General features: G+C 37.0%; 1 protein-coding gene across 1 annotated transcript in view; it reads right to left on the reverse strand.

The window, feature by feature from the left end:
- The window catches only part of LOC113511306 (uncharacterized), a 140,507-nt gene extending 123,954 nt beyond the window's left edge, over positions 1–16,553 (reverse strand). The window contains 1 exon segment of the mRNA XM_052903210.1: positions 16,266–16,553. Within this exon segment, the coding sequence (XP_052759170.1) occupies positions 16,266–16,320 (55 nt within the window). The 5' untranslated portion in view covers positions 16,321–16,553.
- Positions 16,554–19,915: the final 3,362 nt, after the last annotated feature.

Below are 19,915 nucleotides of genomic sequence, written 5' to 3' on the forward strand. Positions count from 1 at the left end.
TCTTATCGGGTATATGGAAAGAGATTCGGCAGCAATATTACAAATGGTTTCGGAGTTTTTTGGTACCTATTTCTGAATTTGGGGCTTTATTACCTATTTCTTGTTCAGTGACTTTAAAAATGGGTCAATTCGTCCCAATAATTATAAATATTTTTTATATATTTATTTATTTTTTGGAAAACGTACAGCTGAATTACAGTCAATACATAATCAAATTTATATCTATGTTAAGCCATGAATTGTTCTCACATTTTTACTGGGTCTTTTTTAGTTTATCTTTAATTGTACAGTTATTACCTTATACTTATATATATATATATATATATATATATATATATATATATATATATATATATATATATATATATATAAGCTTCTTAAAGGTTGATTGTAAGAGATCCCTTTACGGGATAAGTCCGCCATTGTATATTAAATCATTTATCAGTGTTCAATATGAATTATGTACAATAAAGATTTTACAATACAATATTATAAAATGGCAAATATGCTGACTGGTCGTTTAGTGGAAAGTGGTAACCGTCACCTTGAAATATCGAAGAATACATTGTGATACCTTTGGTACTTCGCATGCGTTGCCATTTCTGGAGGGTTGGGGGGGGGAAGGGATTGTTAGTACTGCAGACTACCAGTCCTACTAACAGAATACCTTATCAAGTCGATCTCTACGTAGTCCCCTCTGGAAATCACCCTGTCAAATTCCAGGGGTATCCATCACGATAGGCTAACTGACCTACCTTTTCATTCTCACCTATCATCCCTCACTGGTGCTCCGCCAACGTATTCCGTTAGCGCAGGCGGAGTTACCATTCCTTTGTCACCCATGAAAAAAACCGCGTTATTTTACTGCAATATCCCACCCCCCAAACTGAAGTGCCACAAGTGAAAAGTCACCAGTGAGGGATGATAGGTGACGATGAAGCAAGTCAGTTAGCCCACCGTGACGAATTCCACTAGAATTAACTACGATGGCTTCCAGGGGGAACCACGTGGAGATCGACCAGATAGGTTGTATTTTTTTTACAACACAGGGGGCAAACGAGCATGCGGCTCACCTGATGGTAAGTGACTACCGCCGCCCATGATCACCCACAACACCTACGGCATTGCAGGTGTGCTGCCGGCCTTTTAAAAAGGAGTATGCTCTTTTCTTATTTACATTGCTGGCAATGGGTCAATTAGACCGCATTACTAACAATCCTTTTACCCCCGCAGTGAACGGTTAAAAGCTGACATGATAAGGTGCACTTTATATGTCTGGCAGAATACCTTATGTAGGGGGGAAAGGGATTATTAGTAATGGAGACTGAGAATCCCATTGCTAGCAATATACCCAACCAGGTCGCCCTCCTCGTGGTTCTCCCTGGAAATTATCATGGTTAATTCCTGACGAATTCATCATGATGGGCTAACTGGCCTGTTTTCATTCTCATCTATGATCCTTCACTGGTGCTCCGCCAGTGTATCCCGTTAGCGCAGGCGGGGTTACCATACCATTTTCACCCATCAAAAAAAAATATCTTATGTAGTTTGTGCATTCATCTCGTAATATCTAGAACATCGAGTAGGTACTACCATTGTATGCTAACAAATCCGTATGTGGTATACGTGATTTACATCAGCGGTTGAAAGCAGTCGAGTTTTCTCAGGGTTCCACGTAACATGGCGACGTAACAATACTTTCCGATGTTTATGTACTATGTAAGATAGATTTACTATTAACGATTTATAAGACACGAGAATTGATGCGATCGTCTTGGTAAACTATGACAATTTACCTTTTTTTTTAATACAACTTAAAATTGTAAACAATCTGATGGCCCATCTGATGGGAAATGGTAATCGTATAAACATGAGCAGTATTATGGATATAACAGAGTATACTGTTTCGCCCATGATACCGCCCATGCGTTGCCATTCCTGAGGACTCAGGTGTTATGCCTCTGTATTCTGTAAATTCGTTGCCATATCCCACCCTTCAAACCGAAACACAGCCATGCAAACACAACTGCTTCACGGTTGAAACACGAATGGGACAGACTGTTACTATTGTATTCGACTTTTATAACTTTTCTTCTCTTTTAAAAGAAATTCAATTAAAATGTAAACAAGTATACTTTTAAAATTACTTATTATTGTTGTATGAGTCGTTGACTGTCCACTGCTAAACTTAGCCTCCCCCATAAGACCACCAGAGGGAGACTTTGTACAAAAGTCGATTGCTTGGGTACCTCTGTCACATTCGTGTTTCAACCGTGAAGCAGTTGTGTTTGCATGGCTGTGTTTCGGTTTGAAGGGTGGGATATGGCGTGAATTTACTGGGTACAGAGGAATAACACCTGAGTCCTTAGGAATGGCAACGCATGGGGGGTTTCATGGGCGAAACAGTATACTCTGTTATGTCCATGGTACTGCTCATGTCTATAGGTGACGGTTAACACTTTCCATCAGGTGGGCCATCAGCTTGTTTGCCATTCTAAGTTGTATAAAAAAAAGAGGGGTTTTGCCAGTAGTTGCCACGCTTGGCAGGATTCAGTTAGGCTTTAGAAATATTTTAAGAGGTATAGTACTACACATCCCTCCACCATTAAGTTCCTTTAGTCATCTCTTACGGTCCACGGGAACAGAAGGGCTGGCCCATTCTATGCCGGGACCACACGGACTTAATATATAAATCCTATTAATAATATCAATGAGAAAGTGTCTAAAGATGGTTGGACAGACATTTGTTACTCTTTCACGTTAAAACTACTGAACTGGTTTGACTAATATTCAATACACGAGTAGACTATATTCTCACAAAGGACATTTTAGGGGGGAAAGGGATTGTTAGTAATGGAGACTAAGAATCTCATTGCTAGCAATATACCCAACCAGGTCAAACTCCTCGCGGTTTCCCCTGGAAACTATCATGGTTAATTCCTAATGAATTCCTGATGTAAAGAGAAAAACATCCAAATTAAAAATCTATAAAAATCTAAAAGTCGATTGAAAGGAATCAACAAATTCTAGAATCAGCGAATTCATCGTATAACATAAAAAAAAAAATACTCGAATTAAGAACTTCTACTTCGGTAAGTCTGTTCTAAATCGATAGTGATTACCTTAAACCGCGTGCACATAAAAAACGAGCATATGCGGTGACAAAGATCGACATATTTCACCACATAACCACAGTGTAGGAAAATCTTTCTTACCAGTTGTACAAAGTACATACAACGTACAACATACATATAGACAGAATTATACATACTGAATTGTCATGTTATCAATGTATATATTTTTTATACAACTTAGAATGGCAAACAAGTTTTTTTTTTTTTTTTTTTTGGCAAACGAGCATGCGGCTCAAGTTGACGGTCCACCTACGGCATTGATGGAATATGCTCTTTTCTTGGTATGTTGTCGTCGCGGAAATACTGCTATAGTTGATTCCAAAGAGCAGAAAAACGCATGGACACTTGTAAGATGGTTGGGATGAAATTTTAGTTTATGGCGGGTTGTTTCGCCCATGATTCTTCAGAACACTCCCCCCATGTGTTGCCATCTCCTGAGGACTCAGGATTTTATTCCTCTGTACCCAGTAAAATCACGGCCATATCCCACGGTCATATCATGGTTAATCCCTGATGAATTCATCATGATAACTGATAGACTAACTGGTCTGATTTCATTCTTATCTATCACCCTTCACTGGTGCCCCGCCAGTGTATACCGATAGTGCAGGCGGGGTTACCATACCATTATCACCCATTAAAAAAATATAATCAAAGTGTAAGTATACGATGTTTTTACATGAGAGATATTTAAGAAAAATTTGTATAAAAGATTTTAATGAGACCTAATGATGCCAAAATGATAGATATTAAAAATTTTGTCTGTCCGTCCCGTCCGTGAGTAAAAATTCTTTTTTGCGTGATGCCACGTACTCGTACTGCACCAAATTGGCAGTTTTCACAGTTATACTCCTGATTGCCTAACTTAAAATCTGATATATATTTTAACTTGGTACGCCACCCATAAGTTGTCTTTTTTATACCTTTTCCTACTTTTTTATATCCACATATACGAAGTTGTGGACGAAAAACTAATATCCATATATTATTAAAAAAAGTAAATGTTTTTACATGAGAGAAAAAAAATATAAAAGATTTTAATGAGATGACAAAATGATATCAAATTGGCAGTTTTCACAGTTATACTCCTGATTGCCTGATTTAAAATCTGATATATATTTTATCTTGATACGCCACCCATAAGTTGTTAGAAAGAAGTTGGACGAAAAACTACATATATTATTGAAATACAAAAAAAAAAATGAACAATAAAATTCTTACACTGTGGTATAAAGATCAAGTAGGTAAGCGAACCGAACAAAAACTCGCCGACTCCAAACAACCATCGGACGATTTCCCGCCAATTTCCCCATCTACTTGTTCCGTAAAAACGTCCAATCAGCTTTAACTGTCGCATATATCATTACGAACCAATGCTGCCAAGGAACTCTATTATTTTTACTCAATTTAATAATCTATACTTATAATAAATCTGTAGAGAGGTCAATTCTGTACATGAAATATATTTACAAAATAACTATCAGCGGGTGATTAGTGATCGATACTGATGTCAAAAATGCAATCAGTATAATTTTTGTCAGGCAGACGTCTGTATGTTCGTTATAGAAACAAAAACTACTCGACGGATTTTAACGAAACTTGGTACAATTATTCTTCATACTCCTAGGCAGGTTATAGTATACTTTTCATCACGCTACGATCAACAGGAGCAGAGCAGTGAAGGGAAATGTTGGGAAAACGGGAGAAGTTACTCCATTTTTAAGCTTCCGTCGCGTGTGCAGCCTTAATGGCCACTTTTTTAAATATAAAAATGTCAACCCGTGCGACACCGGGATAGGCCGCTAGTTCTTACTAAGATTACAAATGTGACAGTAAGTTTGTCTGTTACCTCATAGCACATTAACGACTTAAGCCATCACTGTGACATCATCATCATGACATCAGCCTTTAACTGTCCACTGCTCAACATAGCCATTCCCTTGGGGGGTTTTGCCAGTAGTTGCCACGCTTGGCAGGCGGATTGGCAACCGTAGTTAGAGATGTTTTAAGAGGGACTTCATGCCTGCCCTGCTGCTGCCCTTCATTCATCCTCTCTTAGTCGCCTCTTACGACACCCACGGGAAAGGAAGGGGTGGCCTAGTCTATACTGGGACCACACGGTGACTATGACATATAATTTATTCATTTATTACCAAATGCATAGTTCCTAAAAACTATAACATTGTAATATTACTTTTAGTACTCATCGCCAATTATGGATATTTAACTTGTATGCGTGTGTACTATGTATGCGTGTGCGTGCATGTGTGCGTGTGTGTTTTTTTATACAACTTAGAATGGCAAACAAGCTGACGGCCCACCTGATGGAAAGTGGTAACCGTCGCCTATAGACATGAGCAATACCATGGACATAACAGAGTATACTGTTTTACCCATGATACCCCCCATGCATTGCCATACCTGAGGATTCAGATGTTATTCCTCTGTACCCTGTAAATTCACGCCACATCCCACCCTTCAAACCGAAACACAACTATGCAAACACAACTGCTTCACGGTTGAAACACGAATGGGACAGATGTACCCAAGCAAACGACATTTGTACAAAGTCTCCCTCTGGTGTAAGCATGCTAATTATTTCGATCTAATTCTATATCCTTATGTGTCGTAAATCAATCGTTAGGTTTTTTTTATGGGTAAAAATGCTATGGTAACCCCGCCGGCGCTAACGGTATACGCTGGCGGAGCACCAGTGAAGGGTGATAGATAAGAATGAAAACAGGGCAGTTAGCCCATCATGATGAATTCATTAGGAATTAACCATGTTAGTTTCCAGGGAGAACCGCGAGGAGGTCGACCTGGTTGGGTATATTGCTAGCAATGGGATTCTCAGTCTCCATTACTAACAATCCCTTTCTCCCCTCAATCGTTAGGTAAGTCCGTTTGAAGCATTGTCCCATCTTGTATTCGTATTCGACGCCTACATTTCATTCACGGATTGTTGATAACCCGCCGGGCGGTATTCATTCATCGCAACATGTCAAATGAATACTTCGAAGCACAAAACGTCGTTTTATCCAGACGCGGGAACACAAAGAATGTTACTAGCTATATATACAGAGTATTAATAGTGTTGGGATCGTGGTCATATCGAGAAAAAATATCGATTAAAAAATCTATATCGATACATTTTTCACGATATAATATATACATGTGGAGGGGAGAGATTGTCAGTGTTGCGGACTACCAGTCCCATTGTTAGCAATATACCAGGTCGGCTTCCACGTGAGCCCCCTGGAAACCATCGTGCTGAACTCCAGGTGTATTCATCACGATGGGCTAACTGATCTGCCTTTTCATCCTCATCTATCACCCCTTACTGGTGCCCCGCCAGCGTATACCGTTAGCGCAGGCGGGGTTACCATTTCATTATCATCCGTTGGAAAAAGTTGCGTTCATCTTACACACTATCAAGTTTTCCAATTTGTTTGACATTTAAATCACCTTTATTCAAATGGCGGGCAAGGTACCAGTAAGGAATGATAGGTGAGAATGAAAAGGCAGGTCAGATAGTCCATCATGCTGAATTCCGGGTGTTTCCAGGGAAGACCACGTGGAGGTCGACCTGATAGGGTATATTGCTAGCAATGGGACTAATAGTCCGCATTACTAACAATACCTTCTCCCTGTCTTCCGGAGTTTCACTGATTGCACGTTCTGCGTGTATGGCGAACGTGTGTGTATGATTGATCGAACATCCGAATTACATTACTACTATATGGCTATACTAAAATATAGTTCAAAAGATTTTTCTCACTAACTTTTAATATTATTATTTGAGCCGTTAACTGTCCACTGCTGGTCATAAGCCTTTCCCATAAGAAAAGTTTTGTCAGTAGTTGCCACGCTTGGCAGGCGGGTTGGCAACCGCAGTTAAGCTTTTAGAGGTGTTTTAATAGGGATGCTGCTGCCCATACCTAGCCCTACCTTAGTCGCTCCTTACAACACCCGCGGGAAAGGTAGGGGTGGCCCATTCTATTTTTTTACATGCAACTTACTCGTAGAATACCAAACAAGCTAACGGCCCACCTGATGGAAAGTGTTAACCATCAACTGTAGATATGCGCAGTACCATGGACATAACAGAGTATACTGTGTCGTCCATGATACCCCCGATGCGCTGCCATTCCCGAGGACTCAGGTGTTATTCCCCTGTACCCTGTAAATTCACTGCCATATCCCACCCTTCAAACCGGAACACAACCATGCAAAGCAACTGCTTCACAGTAGAAACACAAATGGGACAGTGGTGCCTAAGCAAACGACTGTTGTACAAAGTCTCCCTCTGATAAATATGGTCTATGTAACAGTATATTGACTGTTACTAACGGTAAATACAGTAATATATATTTTCTCAAACATGCTTGGAAATGAGAGCATTTTTTTGACAATCTTCTTCGAGATAAATCAAAATTGCTGTATTGGCCAGATACATGCGGGCAGCGGCCGACAAAAGTTGTATGAAAATCCATATCTGTCGTGTTTTGCGGCCAAATAAATTACTGTGTAAACTCATATCTGTCCTGTAATTTTAAAATGAAATGACCTTTTACTTTGAAACATGACTACCAAGGAGATAACTAATAAAAGGTTTTATTTAAACTTTGAACTGGCTTGCAAATAGAAAGCTATTTATTGAAAAAAATAAACAAATTAACATTATGGCGCGTGAAAAATTATTAGTATTCGTTATTCGTCATTGAACTTAAAAAGTAAAATTGTGTTTTTGATTTCCTCGCATTGTTTGAGAAAAGTACTATACAAGTCTCGGCCACAACTAGACATTGATGGACTCATGTATGTGTGCCTCGGCCATGCCTCAGCCCACATTTGCATGTTCGTTCATTAATGCCTCAGTTGCTGGCCGCTGCAGTAATGTACTAATATCGATACTTTGTAATATAAATATAATACGCGTCACAACACTATAGGGCTTCCAAGCTATTATATTCAGATACAATAAAGGCTTTCCGCGACCTTGCTGGAGATCCGCGAAGCTACCTTTGATATTATATATAAACGATCAAGTGATAATTGTCCCATTTTCAACAGCCTGTGAAATATTAATCCCTTACATTACATAGATAGAGTATCAAGCTTCAAAAACGGGTCAACTATTTGTCAGCTAATTGTAAATTAGCTGACTCGTTTTTTTTTTTATTTTTTTTTATACAACTTAGAATGGCAAACAAGCTGTCGATCCACCTGATGGAAAGTTATAACCGTCACCTATAAACATGAGCAGTATCATGGATATAACAGGGTATACTGTTTCGCACATGATACCCCCATGCGTTGCCATTCCTGAGGACTCAGATGTTATTCCTCTGTACCCTGTAAATTCACGCCATATCCCACCCTTCAAACCGAAACACAGCCATACAAAAACAACTGCTTCACGGTTGGAACACGAATGGGACAGAGGTACCCAAGCAATCAACTTTTGTACAAGTCTCCCTCTGGTCAAACTTTGGTGATGTCTTAAGAGGGACGCTGCTTTTTTAATGGGTGATAATGGAATGGTAACCCCGCCCGCGCTATCGATATACACCGACGGGGCACCAGTGAGGGATGATAGGTGAGGATAAATCCAGGTCAGTTCCAGGGGGAACCGCGTGGAAGTCGACCTGATAGGGTATATTGCTAGCAATAGGGCTATTAGTTACTCTGTTATGTGCATGTTACTGCTCATGTCTATAGGCGACGGTTACCACTTTCGATCAGGTGGACCGTCAGCTTGTTTGCCATTCTAAGTTGTATAAAAAAACCAACCTGCCTGCTACTACTGGCAAAACCCCCCCTATGGGGAAGGCTTATGTTCAGCAATGAATAGTTAATCACTCATATGATGATGATGATGATTTAATTATTGAATGACTTAAGCGATCTTCGCTTTTTATTCTATTATATGAAAAAAAATGCCCAATTAATTTATTAATTCAATCTTGCTCCACCTACCCACTTTTATCGGGGAGATTGGGATTGTTAGTAATGGGATCAAATAGCCCTATTACTAGCAATATACCCTGTCAGGTCGACCTCCACGTGGTTCCCCCTGGAAACCATCGTGACTAATTCTAGTTTAATTCATCACGATGGGCTATCTGACCTACTTTCATCCTCATTAGTCATCTATCACTGGTGCCCCGCCAGTGTATACCGATAGCGCAGACGGGGTTACCATACCATTATCACCCATTAAAAAAAAATCCCACTTCTATCTGTTCTCCTTTAACCAAAGGTTGTCTGTAAGAGATCGCCCTAGCGATAAGACCGCCTTCTGTACCTTTACGTTGTATATTTCAATCTGTATTTATGTTACTATATTTCACTTGAATTATTCACTTGTCATTGTATATTTTTGTTTATAGTGCAATAAAGAGTTAAATAAATAAATAAATCGATTACTAAAAAGGAATGGGTGTCCCATTCTATGCCAAGATGACACGACAAATAATTTGGATGCGTCTAAATTATTCAAATATTTCCGTGTCTGATTAAATTAGCTGCAATTAATTAATATTTATATTTATTTCTATCTATCGTATTTAAGAGCTGCTCTCTTGTCGGTGGAGCTCTTGGCACTCACTACGATTTTCAGCGAGTCTCTTCACCTCTTGATACGACACGACACCAACTCCTTCCTTGATCTGCCTGATGTAACTATGCCTCGGTCTCCCTCTCCCCCTCCTTCCTTCTATCTTACCTTCTATTATAACGTGCATAAGTTCGTCGTGTCGTATCAAATGTCCCAACATTTTTCCCCTTCTGTCCTCAATTATATTTATATGTAAAATATATTATTATTGTCGGATGGTTGTAATATTTAATTTAATGTTTTTTGTATGTTTATCTCTCATTTCAGACACAATGTACATAGTTTTTTGAATAAATGACTAATGACTACTAAATCAATTCCCTATCTTCTTCAAGACAGACGGATTGATGACCTGGAACTTAAATACGTAACGTGTTTCAATAACAGCATTATTATTTGCCGGCAACACGATGTCGTGATAGCCGGAACGTGTCGTGGTCACGCGATACTTCCCTAACATCGAATACGCTGATATTTATTACTCTCAAGTATCTATTTACTTTTCTAGTAACAAAACTATCTTATGCACTCATATTTATTATTCTAAACAACATTCTAATTCCATTTGTTATTCTAATAAATTTTGCCACAATTGTTTTTGGTACAAATATTTTACCTATTTTTTTTTAGTGGGTGATAATGGTACGGTAACCCCACCCGCGCTATCGGTATACACCGGCGGGGCACCAGTTAAGGATGATAGGTGATGATGAAGCAGGTCAGTTAGCCCATCGTGACGAATTCAACAAGAATTGTTCACGATGGTTTCCAGGGGGAAGCACGTGGAGGTCGACCTAATAGGGTATATTGCTAGCAATGGGGCTGTCAAACTCCATTGCTAACAATCCCTTTCCCCCCTATTTTACCTATTCAAGAGCACAACTTTGTACAAAAGTCATTTGCTTGGCCACCTCTGTCCCATTCGTATTTCTACCGCGAAGCAGTTGTGTTTGCATGGCTGTGTTTCGGTTTGAAGGGTGGGATATGGCAACAAATTTACAGGGTACAGAGGAATAACACCTGAGTTCTCAGGAATAGCAGCGCATGGGGGTATCATGAGCGAAACAGTATACTCTGTTATATCCATGGTACAGCTCATGTCTGTACCACTTTCCATCAGGTGGGCCGTCAGCTTGTTTGACATTCTAAGTTGCATAAAAAAAAAACACGGAACTAATGTCGTTCTAAATCATTATACTCCCCTTAAGTTGTTAACTCCTTAATCCCTACATTAACCTAACCAGGGCCGTATTCCCTTATTTAAATTAACCTAAGTACACTCGGCGGCGGAATAAATTATGTTGACGGACAGACTACTATCTGGCCGACTGTACACCCGTAAGCTTTTAATGTCTACTTGGAAGTTGAAATGAATGAGTTTTTCATGTAAATGAAGGGAACAGAGTTATAAAATTGTTTGGTTTTTCTAAAAGACTTTGTCCACTGTACGATAGAAGTAATTCTTCTATTATTAACTACGGTTATGTTAAATGTCATTGCCTTTCTTTTCCGCTGTTTTTTTTATCTTTGTTTTTCTTTTTTTTTTTAATTTTACTCCTTGCTTATTTATACAACTTAGAATGGCAAACAAGCTGGCGGCCCATATGATGGAAAGTGGTAACCGTCGCCTATAGACATGAGCAGTACCATGGACATAACAGAGTGTACTGTTTCGCCCATGATACCCCCCATGCGTTGCCATTCCTGAGGACTCAGGTGTTATTACTCTGTACCCAGTAAATTCACGCCATATCCCACCCTTCAAACCGAAACGCAGCCATGCAAACAACTGCTTCACGGTAGAAACACGAATGGGACAGAGGTGGCCAAGCAAACGACTTTTGTACAAAGTCTCCCTCTGGTGATTTAAACAAAATTCATATACAACTACGGGTAAACTGACTGGATATAGCTAGTAAAGGGTTTTTAGGGGCGCAACACGTGGCTGGTTAATATTTAATTAACATAATTTATATAAATTTAACAGATTCAGTTATTCACTTTAATCGAATGATCGTGATTGCCACCAGAAACTTGGTTTAATATCGCTTGTGGTAATAAATCAATTATTTGATCATCCTCACTTGTCTCTGTGAATGAAAGGAGAGCTACCCAATCGTTAATAGATAATTGTGGCTTCACTATTGATCGGTTTTTCATTCAAGAAGCGTGGATACGAGGCATTTACGTACAATATTACCTAACCTATATATATATATATATATATATATATATATATATATATATATATATATATATATATATATATATATATATATATATATATATATATATATATATATATATATATACATACATATATATATATATATATATAGATATATATATATGTTAATGTTGATTAACCGGGATCTGAAATGGGCGTTCGTTCGTTCATTCATCATTGTTAACATACGTTATTTGTATATTGTAAGCTTAAATTATATAGATAGATATATGTCTCCATACAAATGCTTCGAGAAAAGCGGATCAACTTTTTCATACAATTTTGCGTGATAAATAGTTACGAGTGATTCCTTTATAACTTCTACATTTACATCGTCTTATAATTATTGCCTCATTTTAATATTTTAATGCGTAAAAACTCATTATATATATATATATATATATATATGTGTGTGTATGGAACACTGATAAAAAAAAAGTAAAAAATTTGACCTGTTTTCGAGATTTTTAGAGATTTCGATCCTCTAGTACCTATATAATCAACATATAAAAGATATATACACATATATATATACCATCTTAAAACCCTTTTAAAACATTATCAAATAGTCATTGATGATGTTTGAAGAGGGACGCTGCTGCCCATCCCTCGACCATCACATTCCCTTAGTCGCCTCTTACGACACCCACAGAAAAAGAAGGGACGGCCCATTCTATACGGGGATAACACGGCGATATTATACATAAAAATATATAATTTCGCCTCATAATATCGCATATATATATATATATATATATTAGCATAAATGCACCTATTTTTTATCATTATTATAAGTACATTTTGTACACAAAAATACTTGAATTTTGAATGCGTAAATCTACTTAATAGAATTTGCTTTACCAAATTTTTTTGCTCCGCACACAATAATGGCCGCTTCGAACATCACAAAATGTGTACGGGAGCAAAACGAGAGTTAACATAACGTGACGACGCGGCCCATTTGTTGAAATCCGTCGAGCCATTTAAACAGCACATTGTGCCAAATATGCGAACATATAAAATACAAGCGAACCGACCCGGCTTCGCATGAGTAGACAGGATTTTTGTAAATCAATACTGGATAAAATAAAATGAAAAAGTTTCAGCCAATTCATCTGATCGGTCATTTTATAGCATTTTATATGTGATTCTTTAGATGGATATAACTTTTTTTATTTATAAACCGATTGAAATAAAACAAACATTAAATATTATGTAGAGCAAACCGAAACGAATTAAGGAAAACCGTATTCATATTGGCTAATCCATTTCTGAGATTAGCGCGCACAAACGTACAGACAAGCAGACAAAAATTCTAAAATCCTTTGTTTTGGGTTCTATTGTGTTTATAAAGGCTCCCTATAATAGTTTTTCTTATATATCTTTCGTGTACAGACAGTAACCGATCAGACAGTCGTTTGCTTGGGTACATCTGTCCCGTACGTGTTTCAACCGTAAAGCAGTTGTGTTTGCATAGCTGTGTTTCGGTTTGAAGGGTGTGATATGGCAGTGAATTTACTGGGTACAGAGGAATAACACCCGAGTCCTCAGGAATGGCAACGCATGGGGGGTATCATGGGTGAAACAGTATACTCAGTTATGTCCATGGCACTGCTCATGTCTATAGGCGACGGTCACCACTTTCCATCAGGTGGGCCGTCAGCTTGTTTGCTAAGTCTAAGTTGATTAAAAAAAGAAAAGAATATACCATTTGTTGAGGTTTTATTTATGTTACTTTTAAAAATAGAACTTATTCATTTTTTCTTTTATGTCAATGAAAATTAAAAAAAAAAAAAAATTTGTTTATTAGAGATACGTCATTATTTTTAAAACATCTATTATTGTACTAGGGAACAATATAATATATCTTTATTCAGTCTCTTATATTTTTTTTTTTACAACACAGTGGGCAAACGAGCATGCGGCTCACCTGATGGTAAGTGACTACCGCCGCCCATGATCACCCACAACACCTACGGCATTGCAGGTGTGCTGCCATTTTTATTGTTTTATCCAACGAACCCTTCACACCATTGTTTAGGTAATTAATATGTCGTCCAATCAACCCCATTCCACTAACGTGAGCGTGATAATATCAAAGGAAAACAGAAATGTGTCATAATAACCAGATAGTAGGTAAGAGCTCAGCAGGCTTGGCTTTTACATCAAATTGAAAACAGTAATATGAAATGAAAATTATTCGACTCTAGACTTCATTTCAAGAGAATTAATATATCATTACTAATTAATGAGACTGTCTGTCTATCCGCCTGTTAAATTCTCACAGTTAAAATGATTCTGACATAATTCAGTGTTTCTCTAACATTTTCATGGCGCGACTCCTTTAGTATGTAAAAAAGAGCCCTTACCCTCCACGGTTACTAACCTGTAAGTAATTTAGTATTATATTTATTTATTTAACTCTTTATTGCACCATAAACATTTATAAAGACAATTGAATAATTCAAGTGAAATACAGTAACATAAATACAGATTGAAATATATACATAAAGGTACAAAAGGCGGTCTTATCGCTAGGGCGATCTCTTACAGACAACTTTTTGGTTAAAGGAGAACAGATAGAAGTGGTTAGGTGGCGCAAGAGTGAATTAATAATTTTTTTTTATACAACTTAGAATGGCGAACAAGCTGACGGCCCACCTGATGGAAAGTGGTAACCGTCGTCTATAGACATGAGACAGTACAATGGACATAACAGAGTACACTGTTTCGCCCGTGATACCTCAGGTGTTATTCCTCTGTACCCTGTAAATTCACGCCATATCCCAACCTTCAAACCGAAACACAGCCATGCAAATACAACTGCTTCACGGTTAAAACACGAATGGGACAGAGGTACCCAAGCAATCGACTTTTGTAATTTTTTCATGTATAAAATACAAAAACTTATAATGCACAAAAATATCAAATACATATAATTTATTATTGCCGTGTGGTCCCGGCATAGAATAGGCCACCCCTTCCTTTCCCGTGGGTGTCGTAAGAGGCGACTAAGGAGGACGAGGGATGGGCAGCAGCGTCCCTCTTAAAACGTCTCCGAAGCCTAACTGCGGTTATCAGGGGGACAGGGATTATTAGTAATGGAGACTAAGAATCCCATTGATAGCAATATACCCACCCAGGTCGACCTCCTCGCGGTTCTCCCTGGAAACTATCATGGTTAATTCCTGATGAATTCATCATGATGGGCTAACTTGCCTGTTTTCATCGATCACCCTTCACTGGTGCTCGGCCAGCGTATCCCGTTAGCGCAGGCGGGGCTACCATACCATTTTCACCCATCACAAAAAAATAGATTGTATTGCACAACAAAAATACTGACTTCAATCGTGGCTAAAACCAGCTATTTTGATTTAAAAACTAAATTACTGAAACGATTTTGATGAAATGTCAATCAATGAGATCAATCTTTTCAGATCTGAAATATACGAAAGTATAAAAAAAAACATTCAAATCGGTTTATAAACTACAGAGTTACAAGGTATATACATATATAACCGAATTGGGAATCTCCTCCCTTTTTTAATATCAGTTGAATTAATATTAATAAATATTAAAAATAAATAAAAAATAATAATATTTATTTTCAATTTTCGATTCAAATGTAACTTTTATTCTTTTTTTTTTATTTTCATCTTCTATAGATAAAAAAATAAATATAAATATGAAATATAAATAAAAATATGAATAAGTATGTATTAATATCTATTATTACTCGAAATCATCGCCAACTCTGATGATTCTTTTTGTCCCTGCTTTACTTCCTTGTCTGTCTTATACTATAATTTTGTACTTATTAAAGTCTATATTTTTTGTACAATACCTTCTTCATAAGTGTAAAAAAAATTACAAGTTCCTTCTAAATAGTCTACAATTTTTTTTTTATAAAAATACCATAAAAACCTACAACAACATTTCACAACCATAATAATCACTATTTTTACCATAAAAAAAATATATTTCACATAATAACATTATTTATTATGGTAATACAACCCACAAAACGGTGTCATTCTTAAATCTATCGCCAAAAACCTTTCATCTTTATAAAATTGGTAACAAAAAAATTACACAAAACGAAGTATTTTTTTAATGTATAAAAAAAAAACATTTACACCATTAATTTTCTAAACTCCATACATCAAATACAGTTGAAAGTCACGCAAATATTCTTTGTTTAACATGTATTTGGCATAATAAAGATGAGAAGGCAATTAAAACATGCAACTTTCAAAATTGTAAACCTTAATAATATTCGACTTACCCACAACAAGTGAGATTGCTAAGAACACGATCAGAATTATATTGTTCTTCGACATTTTCAACGAGCCACAATTGTTTTGCTTGAAAAAAAAATCTATACCATGGTAGCGGCGAGGCGCGGGCGAACGGGGCGCGCGCTGAACGCGTTCTGAATGTGAAAGGGGCGGCCCGGGTCCGGGGGTGGTCTGTCCACACTACAGCTGAAAATCGAGTGAAAATCCTGCGTGTTTCAAGTGAGATTTGATAATGACTCTTGACGGTGACAGCTGGCTGTTTAAAGAATAGCTTCGTCCTGCTAATCTCATAAATATTGGAAATGCAAAAGTTTTATAAGACGTTTTCAGTGGTACTTATTCACGATCACACGACTGAATGGATTTGAATGAAATTTATCATCTAAACATACAGACATTTTACTTATTATATATATATATATATATATATATATATATATATATATATATATATATATATATATATATATATATATATTTTTTTTTTTTTTTAATGGATGTTAATGGAATAGTATATACCGATACCAGTGTATCTCATAGTCAGTGTAGTGTATAGCTCATGCTATCGGTATACACTGGCGGAGCACCAATGAGGGATGATAGATGAGGATGAAAAGACAGGTCAGTTAGCCCATCGTGACGAATACACTTGGAATTCAGCACGATGGTTTCCAGAGGGGGCCGCGGGGAGGTCGACCTAATAGGGTATATTGCTAGCAATGGGATTGATAATCCGCATTACTAACAATCCCTTCCCCCCTGAATTTATATTTATAATATAATATGTCATTAACTGCTGACTAACTGACATTGAAATAATTGTATTAAACTAAATTCTAACAATTTATTATTTTAAATTATAAAATGTATTAAATATGACATACTATATTTATCTCAGCCGTTAACTGTCCACTGCTGAACATAAGCCTTCCCCATAAGGGGAGTTTTGCCAGTAGTTGCCACGCTTGGCAGGCGGGTTGGCGACCGCAGTTAGACTTTTACAGATGTTTTAAAAGGGACGCTGCTGTCCATCCCTCTACCATGTGCTCCTTTAGTCGCCTCTTACTACACCTACGGGAAAGAAGGGATGGTCCATTCTATGCCGGGATCTATGTTATACGGCGACATACTATACTCGTATACTGTACTATATTATAAACTGTAGCTTCATTTTTTTTTATGATAAAAATGGTCTGGCAATCCCGCCTGCGCTAACGGGATACGCTGGCGGAGCACCAGTGAAGGGTGATAGATGAGAATGAAAACAGGCCAGTTAGCCCATCATGATGAATTCATCCGGAATTAACCATGATAGTTTCCAGGGGGAACCGCGAGGATGTCGACCTAGTTGGGTATATTGCTAGCAATGGGATTCTCAGTCTCCATTACTAACAATCCCTTTCCCCCCCTGTAACTTAATTATTGGTAGTCGTATTGAAAAAAAAAATTAAATTATAATTTGCAGACTTAATATTGGCTCAATATGGAACTGTATATGTATTGCATAAGAACTTTGTCACTACATATTTAAAGTAAATAAAGCATTTATATTCTATTCTCGTTTGTATACAATACACACATAATAGTCACAGCTTATATTTACATGAAATATGTTTTTTTATACAACTTAGAATGGCAAACAAGCTGACGGCCCACCTGATGGAAAGTGATAACCTTCGCCTATAGACATGAGCAGTACCATGAACATAACAGTGTATACTGTTTCGCCCATGATACCCCCCATGCGTTGCCATTCCTGAGGACTCAGGTGTTATTCCTCTGTATCCAGTAAATTCAAAAATATTATCACGTTTACGATCAATAAACTCTTTCGCTGAGTAGATACACTTTTGTAGGCCACTTCGACAAGATTTGTTTGAATTGATCAAGACCTAATTCTTTAAACACTTTAGAGATTGTATTATACAATTTCATACACATATAATAAGATTTTTTTTGATAAACTGCTTTTTTTGTAACACAATTTAAAACTTATTAATTTCGACGAGATAGCAAAAATACCTATTTGTCTGCTTGTTATATTTTATAATAAGCAGCCTTTCTGTTGGAAAAATGTATTTATAAAATAAATGAATTTTAGGGATATATTAATTGTGAGTTGTTTGTGGTTGCTTGTTTTTTTTTTTTTTTTTTTTTGACTGAAACTGTTATTATTATTAATTCGTTGATTGTATCTGACATTGTTTATATGTAAAATTCCTGTCATACCTATTCGACACAATGTAATATTGTTATGAATAAATTGAATTGAATTGAATTGAATACAGCGCTGACAGAAGCCTCTAGGGCAAACCCTTTTATAATAAGCAAAAATGTAATGTTACAAATGAATGATTATTTTTTATGTCTAGAATACTAATACAGATAAACTAGAGAGAGAAAGATGTATAAAAGATATATGTGTGAATTCACAGGGTACAGAGGAATAACACCTGAGTCCTCAGGAATTGTAACGCATGGGGGGTATCATGGGCGAAACAGTATACTCTATGTCCATGGTACTGCTCATGTCTAGATGACGGTTGCCACTTTCCATCAGGTAGGCCGTATATATATATATATACCCCTATCAGGTCGTCCTCCACGTGGTTCCCCCTGGAAATCATAGTAACCTGTATATCTTGTTCAAGTGGTCACCATGTGCCAACTGACCTGTCATCATCCTCACCCCTTCATTGGTGACCCGTCAAAGTATACCGATAACGTAGGCGGGGTTACCATTCCATGTTCACCCATAAAAAAAATACCTATAGCATTAACCTCATGTACCACACTTTATTGGCCAATAAAGTTTAAATAAATACCGTCTTTCAAAAAAAACCGTCTTTCAAAAAAAGCGTACACGCTCACTTTTTATCTTTATCCGAGCAATAAGTGCTTTATATTATTCCCAAATTCGTGTATAATATAGTATATGTCATATATGTGTAAGTGTACAAATACACTTATATATTTATTCGTTTATATATGTAATTTTAGTATGTATATATATTTATTCGTTTATATATGTAATTTTAGTATGTATGTATATCAATAATTAGTAGTACCGCATTCGAGTATTCTGACACTTCCCTATGGTTGACTGGGAGAGAATGCTTTTAGCATTAAGTCCGCCATGTACACATATTTGTACTGATGAATAAATAAATAAATATACAGTACAGTGCGATATTAGAGATTTCCACCTACGAACACACAGGCCGTGGAATGAACTCCCTACCGAGATTTCCCCTAGAGACTACAGTATGGGGTTCTTCAAAAAGGCGTAATCAAATTTCCTACATTGCAAACGCACATGGGCTGCAACAACGTTTTACTAACAGACTGGCCGTATACTTGTTTGTCACTAGTGTAATAATAAAAAAAGTTGAAGGCATTTAACAAACTTATACACTTGTTTCAAGGTACCTACTTGTAAATTTTGTAAAAATATAATATTAAGATAATCTATTTATTTATTTATTTATTTATTCTTTATTGTACACAAAAAATTACAACATATAATATATATATAAAATAAAGATGTACAACAGGCGAGCTTAACTCTGTAAGAGTTCTCTTCCAGCAAACCCTGAGTGGAGAGGAGCATTAATTACCAGCGGGCAGCGTGCGTACA

The sequence above is a fragment of the Galleria mellonella genome, unplaced genomic scaffold (genome assembly GCF_026898425.1).
Source record: "Galleria mellonella isolate WM207_F2 unplaced genomic scaffold, CSIRO_AGI_GalMel_v1 utg1053, whole genome shotgun sequence".
Lineage (NCBI taxonomy): Eukaryota > Metazoa > Arthropoda > Insecta > Lepidoptera > Pyralidae > Galleria > Galleria mellonella.